The sequence below is a fragment of the Triticum urartu genome, chromosome 5 (assembly GCF_003073215.2).
Source record: "Triticum urartu cultivar G1812 chromosome 5, Tu2.1, whole genome shotgun sequence".
NCBI classification, from domain to species: domain Eukaryota; kingdom Viridiplantae; phylum Streptophyta; class Magnoliopsida; order Poales; family Poaceae; genus Triticum; species Triticum urartu.
Genome location: NC_053026.1, coordinates 522,989,614 through 523,001,243, shown reverse-complemented (window position 1 = coordinate 523,001,243; position 11,630 = coordinate 522,989,614). Strand labels below are relative to the sequence as shown.

Genomic DNA, 11,630 nt, shown 5'->3' with positions numbered 1-11,630 from the left:
ACGGGATTTTTTGTTCCCGTGTACAAAACTATAAATAGATAGATATGGTTTTTTTCTCATAATATGGTAAATCTCTTATACTTCTAGCTAGTATCTCTTCTCTTGGGGTTGACACAATTAAGAAAGAACGGAGTGAACTTCTCACATCAACAACTAATTAGATGTCTGATACTAGCAATGACCATTGTCAACAACAAGATCGAGTCTTAAGGCTCTAACGGGACGGGAGTAATGAAATGATCAGACCCTACGGAGATAGCTAGAGCTTGAGAGTCAAGTCTATCTTGCCGGCGATCTCCTCTTGCTTCACTTCATTACCGTTCTGATCGCCGCCGTGGCCACTGCCGCTGCCGCCGGAGCTGCCACCAGCCCACCGGATCGGCGCGGGCATCGCCGGCGCCGCGTCAGGGACTTCCGGTGGGTGCATCGGGCGGTTGGCGGCGGCGTGACGCGCGAGCCCGGCCAGGGACGGCAGGGCCGCCGCGCCCCATCCGTGGTGGTGCATGTGCATTCCGTAGAACGGCGCAGCGGCGGAGCCCCGGCCGAGGAACAGCCTGCCGGGGGCGGAATAGGGCCAGACGCTGGGGTAGCGGAGGTGGTGCGGCACGAGGGGGTCGGCCGCGCCGTACAGGGCGCCAGGGCCGCCGCCCCGCCCCGCGGCGACGCGCTTGGCGATGGAGCGCTCGCGCTTGTGCGCGTTCTGGTGGCCGCCCAGCGCCTGCGAGGTGTAGAACTTGCGCTGGCAGTAGTTGCACTTGAACATGCGGCGCTTCTCGCCGCCTGTGGCCGCCGCCGCCTTCTGCTCCACGGACGGCCCCGCCGCCTCGCTCGACTTGGCCTTTCCCTTCGCATCAACGCCGAGGGCGCTGAGGAGGTTTAGCTCCAGGGCCGGCGCCGACGGCTCCCCATTGGCCGGCTGCACCTCCTCCTCCCCCTCCACATTCTCCACTTGCACCAGCTCCATGGACGTGGTGCCAGAGCTGTGCTCCATTGGTGGTTTTTGCACACGAGAGTTGAGTTCTTGGATGCGATCTGCGGGTGCTAGTTATAGAAGGTCGGGATTGAATGCGGAGATGATCAAGTTCACTTTGCCAAATTTGAAGATTGTGCGAGATCACAGGCTGGCCGGGGTTTAATGTGGTCGAGATCACGGCTTAATTCGTCCTAATCTTGCTCCATCTCTGCCCTCTCTCTCAATACTTACCATACTTTCATAGACCAGATTTCCAAGGATCTCTTCACGTAGGTTTAATGTTTCCAGTTTTGAACTGCATGCATGGCTTCACGTAGCTTCTAATCTTTTGCTTCTTCTTATGGCCATTGGATCAAAAGCACGTGCCTCGTCCGATCTGCCAGTAAATCCCCGCCCCTGATTTGCTGGATTGTGCGGTTAATTGACTCTTTTTTTTTAGCTGTATGCGGTTAATTGACTGCTTCCTCGTAACCTCCTATGCGTGTATGGGCCTGGGATGGGCTTGATGGCAGTTAGTTTCTGTCAATTACTGTTTGCAAACAAATGCTTCCAAGAATCACGTCTGGTATGCAGAAATGAATAGCTCAATTTTTGGGAACAATTTTTGTAATTATAACAACCAAATCTGGTATGTTAATTAGTCATGCATGCATGATGGAGTTCTTTCTAAGATATGTTTTTTTGCGAGATTCTAAGATATGTTTTTGGTGATGGCAATATGTTTTCCCAGGCTCACAGCCAAAGAAGCATTCTATTTAGTGGATTGAATCATCACTATTATTGTGTGATCGGAATGAGTAATTCAGGTGATGATAAATTTTTGTGAGCGAAAACAAATATTTTCTATCCAATGGTATCAGAAAAAGTCCAAAACAAATTTTAAACTTGTAGACAAAAGCTAAATTGAACCCTGAAGTGTAATCCCATAAATTAGCACATCGAACTTTCTGATCCTCGTCTATTTTAAACCTTAACAGCGTGTTTGGTAGTTTAAGGGAAAGGGATTAGGAATTTATGAGAGGGAGTTGGCTGAGGGATTAGCTTGGGAAGTGGCATGTTAGTCCCAGTCCCACGTTTGGTACGGGGTGAGATTATTTATGGGAATAATTTCCATGAACAAAGAAAAGGAAGGGTAGGTTCCGTGAGATGTGCTCCTATTTGGCATTGCATCTGCAGATCAGGGAGTAGTTAGCGTTGGCCGGTTAGTTTGGAGGAATTTTGTTGCGGGAGGTGGGCCACCAAATATATAACAATATGTTTTTAGACGTCTATTTTTTATTTTATTTTTAGAATGAAGACGGTAGAAGCGTCCAATTTTAAATTAATAAAGCCCACAACGGAACAGGCAGAGTTACGACCATAAGTCATTACATGGGCATCACCAAAAGCCCACGGCATTCGCGAAAGCTAGTAACTGGGAGGGTTCAAAGCCGGAAAGCGAGCAAATTACAAGGCCATGGCGTGAAGATGAGCACGCAGGCTCGCGAGACAAAAGAATCACACCCACCCTCAGGTGGGCCTCCCTAGCCGCCATGTAGACTTGACGGAGGCATTCTTGTGCGTGCTTGAAGATGTCAGAGTCCTTCTGCTTCGCCAACGGACTCCACTGTTGCAGGTGAATAGAGCATTTGCATATAATGTTAGCCGGATGCGACGGGAAACTGCCTTCGATGGTAAATTTATTACAAGTGAGCCATAAGGACCAAAGCATCGCCCCAGCACACGCCCAAAGCACCCGTTTGGGCTGACCCTGAACCAAATCAAGCAAGTCCAAAAGGTCTGAGGAGGATCGAGGGTCCCAAATGACCCCGGCCGCCTCACGCATTGCGCTCCAAGCAAACCGTGCGAGTGGGCATCGAAAGAAAACATGGGTCGCATTCTCTGGATCCCCACATAATGCACAGGGACCCGTGGCTGGGCCGTTCCTTTTTGCTATATTGATGGACGTGGGAAGCCGGTCTCGGAGCAGCTGCCAAAGGAAGACTTTAATCTTTAGCGGAACGCGGGCTGCCCACAGTCCCTTGACCTCACGTTGAACCTCCCCTTGGCACAGTTTGTGGTATAAGGACTTGACGGTGAATTTCCCAGAGGCGTTGAGGTGCCAAGACACCCGATCTGGCTCCTCAGAGAGCGTCACTGGGGAAATCAGGTCAAGCAAAGTATCCCACCTTGCTGACTCTTGGGCTGTCAAGTTGCGGCTAAATGCAATGGCCTGGGGGGGAGGCCAGAGCCTCGGCCACGCTTTGATTAGGATGGACTGCGAGCGTGTACAACTCGGCGAACACATCCCAAAGGGGGCCCGAACCCACCCAGAAATCTAACCAGAAGTGGGCGGAACGGCCGTTGCCGATGCAAAATTTGGCTCCAAGGTCAAAAGCGGGTCTGATCGCCCGAAGATCTTGCCAGAAAGGAGAGCCCCCAGCTGTCCCTTCAAAAAAATTCCCGTTAGGGAAATATTTGGCCCTTAGAATATCAGCCCACAAGTCGGTCGCTCATTGCGACAGCTTCCAGAGCCACTTGCACATTAACGCAATGTTCTGAAGCCTGGTATTGGTGATCCCCAGTCCACCCAAAGACTTGGGGCGGCACACCGCAGCCCACTTGACCATATGATATTTGCGCTTGAGGCCCGTCCCTTCCCAAAAGAAACGGGCGCGCGGGGTATCCAGGCTAGCGTGGACCCCCTCTGCCAGTAGAAACAGCCCCATTGCGAACATTGGCAGCGAGGAAAGACTTGAGTTGGTCAGAACCAGGCGTGCCGCGGAGGACATGAATTTGCCCCGCCAAGGGCTTACTTTCCTGCCTACCTTCCCCGTGAGGGGGGCCCATTCAACGATTGTCACTCTACGAGGGGCCAGAGGCAGACCTAGGTACGAAAAAGGGAATTTCCCCACTTTGCAGTTGAGGAGATCAGCGATACGTCTCCCCTCCTGGCCGTCCATCCCCATAGACAGCATTTCGCACTTGTGGAAGTTGATTTTAAGGCCGGACATCAGTTCAAAGCTCAGGAGAATTGCTTTCACCGTTGCAATACTATGAGTGTCCGGCTGGAACAGTAGAAGAGTGTCGTCCGCATACTGAAGGTGCGAACCCCCCCCCCCCCCCCCCCCCCCCCGGGATGAGATGGCTAACCACTCCCTTAATGTGGCCGGCCGCGGTCGCCCTCCATGCATTGTCGCGAGGGCATCTACCACGAAGTTAAACAAGAGCGGAGACATTGGGTCACCCTGACGCAGTCCCCGCTTGTTCCGGAAGAAATTACCCACTTCCCCGTTTACTGAGATCGCAGTCTGGCCACCCGTGACCAGCTGCATGACTCGGTGGATCCACATGTCCGAGAAACCCCGAGACAAAAGCATGTGGCGCAAGAAGTTCCAGTTAACGCGATCATACGCTTTTTCGAAGTCTGATTGAGAAGGATAGCCGGTTCCCTAGTACGTTTAAGTTCATGAATGATTTCCTGAAGCGCGAGCGAGCCCTCCAGGATGTTGCGGCCTTTGATAAACGTCGTTTGGGTGCGGCTAATGATGCGGTGAGCTATCGGAACCAGACGGGTGGTGGTAGCTTTGGATCAAATCTTGAAAGGGACGTTGATCAATGCGGTCGGCCTAAATTGACGGATGTTGTCAGCGCCTGCTACCTTAGGGATAAGCGGAAGGATCCCAAAGTTGAGCCTGGCAATATCAACCGTCCCTCGCATGAAACCGTTACAAATCTCAAACATGGGCCCCTTAAGGATGGGCCAGAAACGCTTGAACATGGCCATGGGCCACCCATCCGGGCCTGGCACCGTGTCGGTTTTCATGCTACCAAGAGCCGCGTCAATTTCCTCGGGTAAGAATGCGAGCCCCAGGTCCTCATTCTCCCGGTCGGTGATGAGTTGTGAGGGGTCCCACAAGTCAGCGTGTATCCCTGCGCACTGCTCCTCACTCGTCCCCAAGAGCTGCAAGTAGAACTCATAAACGTGGCGCACAATATCCTCCTGAGTCAGCAAGAGCCCCTGATCTGACTGTAAGCGGAGGATCGCGCACCTACGCCGTCGCCCATTGGCGTAGGAATGGAAGTATTTCATGTTAGCGTCCCCTTTTAGTGTCCATTTTAGGCCACCTCGACACCTCTAGTATTCTTCTTGCGCACGCAACAGAGACTGCACCTGGTCCTCCAAGGCGTAGCGACGAGCCCATTCTTGTTCAGAGAAAGGCCGCACGTCTGCCTGTTGGTCGAGGTTTGCGATCTCACCAAGGATGCCCTCCCTGAGCACATTGTCCTGACGGCCCACGTTGGCCCCCCATCCCTTAAGGCTGGCCCGGAGGCGGCTCCCTGCCGCGATCCAAAAGTCCATTGGGCCCCGCTGGTTACCCACCTGGCTAACACAAGCGTGCCACTTCGCCTTGAAGATGGAGTCAAACTCCGGGTTTTCAAACCAGGCAGTTTCGAAAAAGAAGCGAGGGCTTCTACGAATCCTATCATCCCCTGAAGATAGAATTAGGGGAATGTGGTCTGACCCGATTCTGGTCTCTGCCACTAGCGAGCACAGAGGATGTACCAGCTCCCAATCGGGTGAGATGAAAACCCTATCTAGCACAGATCAAATTGGGGCCAGCTGCTTGTTAGTCCAAGTATAGTGCGCCCCCGACCAGGCCACCTCCCTGAGAGCCATGGAGGCAATGGCATTATTAAACATGGCTACCCTTGGACAGTTTATGTTGTCATTGCTTTTGTCCGCTCCTGAGCGAATCAGGTTAACCCCCCCCCCCCCGACCATGAGAGGGATCAGCGCAGAGCTCACAACGAGAACCTTCTGATGTAGCTCGTCCAGGAAAACAGCGGAGCGCGAGTGGTCGGCCGGGCCGTAGACCTGTATCACCACCAGCTCCCGCTGAGTCTGACGGTGGCGAACATGGCCAGCCATGAAGAAAACACCCGCATCCCATGCCAGCACCTCATACACGGCGTTGTCAAATCCAAGCAACATACCCCCGGAGTGCCCAAACGCCGCGACATGGTTCCACGAAAACCTCTCGAGGGGATCAATGGCCAGTAGTTCGTGATGTCTAAAGTCTGCCTTGATAGTTTCCTGCAGGGCCACTATGTCGATCCCCTCTTTTCGCATAAATTCCTTGAGCTGAGTCCGGCGGCCCGCGTGGCCGAACCCACGGATATTCCAAAAAATAGCCCGCATCTAAATAATCCTATTGCGAAGGCGGATGCCTCTTGAAGACACCGCTTTGGCCACACACCTCACCTTGGCCCGGCAAGGTGAGGGAGGGGGGGCAACCCCTGTTGCCAAAGCCCCCTCGTCGGGCCGGACCGCTGGTGCAAGAGGATCCCCTGCCTCCTGTACCACCTGGTCCGCGCGCGCCGCAGCCCCAGCTGCGAGTGCGGCTTGCGCCTGCTCTGTAGCATGCAACAGAGGCAGCAGCTCGCGCGTGCCACCTAGACACGACGCATCCACCCCACTCTCCTCTAAAACCTCACTAAGATGGTTATTTGAAAAAGTATGCAAGACAGAAAAGCGCGGTGGAGGATTACCTGAGAGATCGAGGTTCTTCTGGGCCTGGATGAGTTGCGCCCGTTGCATCGCCGGAAGACCCGCTTTGGCGCCCCTAGAGCGCGAGCTGGAGCGGACCGGGACCGATGGCACCGCCTTGGACCGCCGCGCCTGCACGATCGGCGCCGCCTTGGAAACCTCGTGGGACATGACGTCGCCGATAGGAAGCGCTAGGGGGGAGGCAAGCGCCATCACCGTCTGACGGGGAGTGGGAGGCGCGCCAAGCGGGTCCATGGAGCGGACGCCCTCGGTGTTGATCTTGCGCCCTGCCAGCTTCTTCGCCTGCCACACCGAGCCGCTTTTGCTGCCCCCAGCCAACCCAAAGCCGGCGACTTGGTCATGGGCGGGAGGGTAGAGCTTGGAGACAGCACCAGCGGTGTGCGCTCCCCCGCTGGCACGCCCGTGGCGCAGGACGCCGTCGTCCCCTTGTCGAGCAGAGCCGCAGAAGGTGGGGAGGCCAGCCCCAGGCTGGAGTCGAATTGGTTAGCCACCTCGGCGTCCATGGCTACCGTCGAGGCCGAAGCGTCCATCGGGCGGGTTTGAGGCACCGGAGAGCTTGCACCCTGAATCCCAAGCTTCTCCCAGGCCGCCGTGTCGATGAAATCGTCCTCCATGCTCGTGTCATGGTCCTTGTCGTGTCCCCGGTCCTGCTGCTTGTCCTTGTCAGTGTCATCACGGTCCGGACCCTTGTCCTTGCTAAGAGGGGGAGGGGGTGGCAGCGCCGACGCCCCGCAACGTGGGGGGGTCGAGTTCGGGCTCGAGCTTGATGAGAAAACCTTCCCCATTGAACTAGATTTGGACAGAGCCCCGCATCAGCTCTGGCTTGCGGCAGGCAAACCGCATCCGCACCGGGCTGGAACGGATCAGAGAGAGCTCATCCACCACAAGCGGCCGGCCCAGCATCGTCAGCCCCGCCATGAGACGGACCACCTTGCGGTGCTTGGGGGGAATGCCCCACAACTTCACCCAGATCTCAGGCATGGATTCACCCTTGGGCGCATCGGTCGCAGCATCCCGAATCAGCGCAGTGATATTGTTGATGGAGAGGAAAAGCTTTCCACTGCGCGTGGCCATGCGCAACATGGCTGGGTCAGGAAACACCATGGAGAAGCTGTCGGCATCGACTTGCGCGACCTGCCAGTCCCACTCGCCCTCGAACAAGTGTGGCAGCTCGACCTCCAGGAGCTCCTTCGAAAGCACACCCGGGGCCTCAGAGAGGATGGCCGCATTGATCCCAAAGCCCCGCTGCGCGTCTTCGGCCTCCTTTGGGAACTGGAGACAAAAGAAGCCGCCCCCCTGGATGGCGTGCCCCATCGTCTGGAGCAGGAGCGGCTTGTCGCAGGAGGGGCAGCAAGCCAAGACGTGGCCCTCCTGTGAGCACAGGATGCAGAGCGGCGGGAACTTGCAGGAGCTCTGGAAGTGGCCGGCCCTACCGCATTTGAAGCACTCACGGTCGTCGGCCTCCTCCACCGGAATGGGCTCGGCGGCCGTGCCCATGGACGACCCCGCGAGCTGCGTGATCGGCGACTTGGAGCACGCCTTGCTCGCGGACTTGAACTTCTTCTTCTTCTTCTTTGTGGTGAAGGGATCGCCCACCCGGTCGCCCTGGAACTGGGGCATCTCCTCGATCCGCTTGAGCTCAAGCCACCACGCCGGCGGCGGCCCCCAACCACCAGCTTCGCCTTCACGGGCCATGCCCTGCGCCTTGGCCTGCGCCCGCAGCTCGCGCTCACGGCTGCGCTCCGCCGCAGGGTCGAGAGGAGGGGGGCCATTTGTACGCGCGACGATCAGCCTTGGAACCCATGGCCACCACCTTGGCGAAGGACCGCGCGAGGGGCGGCGGGGGGGGGGGGGGGGGGGGGGGGGGGGCGAGAGGGGATGAGGACACGGGCGGAAGAACCGAGACGCCGCGCCTCTGATCTGGTGGCTGGAAACCCTAGCGATGGATCTAGGGCACCCTTCGGCAGCCAGATCGATTTATATACCCTCTCCGCTGGACCGGGGCCGAGTGGGCCGGGTGGCCTGCCTAGAGGGACTGGGCTCCCCTGTCGCAGCCCCACCAGGTCAGCACCCACCACTTGGGCCGGGCCAGAGGCCGGAACTGACCGCGCATCCACGCAGCCCCCCTGGCCCAACTGGGCCCCCGGCCCACTGGGTCGATCCCCAACTCTGGATCTCCAACCTTGAGCCAGGCGATCCCCCTGACTCCGGCGCCGCAAGCACTGTCGCCGCTGGCGCAACGGCCACCCCTGGGCCCTGCGCAGCCTCCCGAAGTAGGAGTCCCTCCTCCACGGCCGAAACCGCGAGAATAGCAATCCCCTCCCGCGGGGTCCGCCGCGTGGCGACACGCCGCGCTGCCCCCGCCTGAGGTCCACGCCGACAAGGGCCGCGCCCGCCAGGCGCGAATGCCCGCCGCCGACCGGCATGGAGCGAGCCCCCAAGCTCCTCTGCCCTCGCCACAAAATCGCCGACCGAGCACAGGGACGGGCCGCGCGTCGCCCCTGCCCCGCCGTCGTCTGCTTCGTCTTCATAGTCGGAGGCCTCCCCCGCAAGGGCCCAGAAGTGACTGCCGGACCACCCACCAGCGCTCGTCGTGGCACCCGGCAGCCCCTCGCTGGGCACGGGGCACGCCGGCGCCGCGCCCGCCTTGACTAGCGCCCACACCGCCTCGCCCGCACCGTGTGCATCGTCGCCGCCCTGGTCGCCTCCCTGGTCGCCAACCCGTACAGGAGCCGTTGGAGCCATCATGATTCCATTCCTTCGCTGAATTACCAGGGTCCCCTGGGTAGAGATCGATGGGAGTTGGCCCTCCCTTCCCTTGCTAATTCCCAAACCCCTGAGCCAATCAACAGATTTTTAGTCTCACTAATCTTAAACCCCCATTCCCTACCCCCAACTCCCCCAACCAAACACGCTGTAAGGGTGTTTAGCTTTTTTTTTAGACAAACTTCGAAGCTTTTTATTGAACCGTCACAATGTTTACGGCAACAAAATCAAGTCCATTAGGCTTACCTAACCAAACATGGTGTTTAGCTGGTATTAGAATTTTTTTTTAGACAAAGCTGGTATTTGATGATGTGGCAAGTCAAATCCTAGGATCGTTGACCAGCTGGCTCTACATTAGGACGAATTGGGCCGGCCCATTAGCGCAGTCGCTCGCGCAAAAATGCTTAAGAGCACACTCGAACTCATGATCTTGCACCGAAAACGAGAGCAGCTGGACACTCCCTCTGAGCACTGCTAATGACGGCACAAAGCACGACCACTACAAGAACAGCCAGGGGAACGTCCATATATGTAAACAGAACTTTTGGAATTTTGAAATGCCAAATATATTCTTAAACGCAAATAATCTACGAAATTCCAAAAACATTTTAAAGGAAACTGTGACACAATTTTTGAAAATCCAAACATTTTTAGAAAAGATGTGAACAACTTTTGGAATTCCGAACATCTTTTGACAAATGTGATTGAAATCACGAACAGTTTTTTTAAAATGTAAACAGAACTTGAAAATTTCAAACACTTTTTGTAAAACCTGAAAAAAAATCAATTTGTGACCAAAATTAGAAATAAGAGACATTTTTTTAACTTCTGAACAATTTACGAAATGCGTGAACACTTTTTCAATTTATGAACAAATTTTCTCTTTGAAATGGATGAACTTTTTCTCGAAAGTTTGGGCAAATTTTGTTCAGGATTCAAAAATTGTTTCCCCTTTTTAAAAATAGTGTTCTCTTTTTAAAAACTGATTGCTTTTCAAAAAATTGTTCTTAGTATTCGGAATTTCAAAAGGTGTACACACTTTAGCAAATGCTAGGGATTTCAAAGTTGTTTACGTTTTAAAATTTTGTTTTCAAAAAGAGTTTTGAAATCTCGACAACTATATTTGGGCTTCTAATTATCTCGCTAACATCCATATAGTCTGGTGGCTAGCAACTAGAGATCCGCGATGCCAAGTCGCAACTTCGATTCACCGGAGTGTGTTTTTTTGGTATTTTTACGTGGTGTCTTATGGAAAAGTAAAAAAGAAAACCTCGCTTTGTGTCTGATGGGCCGGCCCAATCGCGTCCTTAGCTAACAACCCGGGGATTTGATCTGCCACGTCGACAATCCCTATTTGGAAACGCGCTCAAGGTTCAAAATAACCGGGATCAAAGAGTTCGGTGTGCTAATTTCCGGGATTACAAGTTTAAGATTTATTTAGCTTTCATCTACAAGTTCAAGGTTTGCTTTGACTTTTTTCAACCATATGTTGGAAATATGCCCTAGAGGCAGTTATTGTATTATTATATTTCCATGTTCATAATTAGGAGTTTATATTTTATGCTATAATTGCTATGATCTTGGAATATCCGATTCAGTAAGAAACTCATAGGCATGCACTAGTAGAAAAAGGGGCTTTCGTTCGGGCCTGGCCAGCCCATTAGTCCCGGTTCTTCTATGAACCGGGACCAATGGATGCATTCGTCCCGGTTCGTGAGCCCAGGGGGCCGGCCGGGGCCTCGTGGGCATTGGTGTTTGTCCCGGTTCCAGGCACGAACCGGGACTAATGGGCCTCGCTCCTGGCCCACAAACATTGGTCCCGGTTCTTGGTTTGAACCGGGACAGAAGGCTGGGCTTTTGTCCCGGTTCCAGCCATGAACCGGGACAAATGAGTTGCCTATATATACCCCGTCGCTGCAGCAGAGCACTCCACAGTGCTCTATTTTTTCTGGCCGGCGAGCAGAGGGCATTTGGGTGCTCTAGCTCACCTCCTATGCACACGAGGTGTTCGATGAAATGCCCAAGCCACGCTAGTTAAGCTTTCTCCTCTCAAAGCTCGACCTCCAAGCTCCATTTTCCCTGAGATTTGTCTAGGTTTAGCGGTCCGTCACGTCCCGTCCCCGTCTTCACCGCCATCGATCGCCCGCGCCGATCTCGTCGCCTGCACCACTGTGGTGAGCCTCTTATCTTCTTATGAAAGAAAAAAATTCTTACTTTAGATAGATACGTGTCTAATTTTCTTACTTTTATTATTGCTTGTGCTTATATAGTGCGATGGTTTTGCTATCCGCCCCCGTCGGCCCTCATCCTGGCTATGATTCGGATGTGGTATATATTATC

General features: G+C 54.5%; 1 protein-coding gene across 1 annotated transcript; it reads right to left on the bottom strand.

The window, feature by feature from the left end:
* Positions 1–259: 259 nt before the first annotated feature.
* Positions 260–991, bottom strand: LOC125507283 (zinc finger protein 6-like). The gene has a single exon (XM_048671914.1). It carries the CDS (start codon positions 989–991, stop codon positions 260–262), a length of 732 nt encoding a protein of 243 aa, XP_048527871.1.
* Positions 992–11,630: the final 10,639 nt, after the last annotated feature.

Coding starts and splice junctions, on each gene's coding strand:
- LOC125507283 (XM_048671914.1), bottom strand. CDS start 991: ATGGAGCACAGCTCTGGCACCACGTCCATGGAGCTGGTGCAAGTGGAG.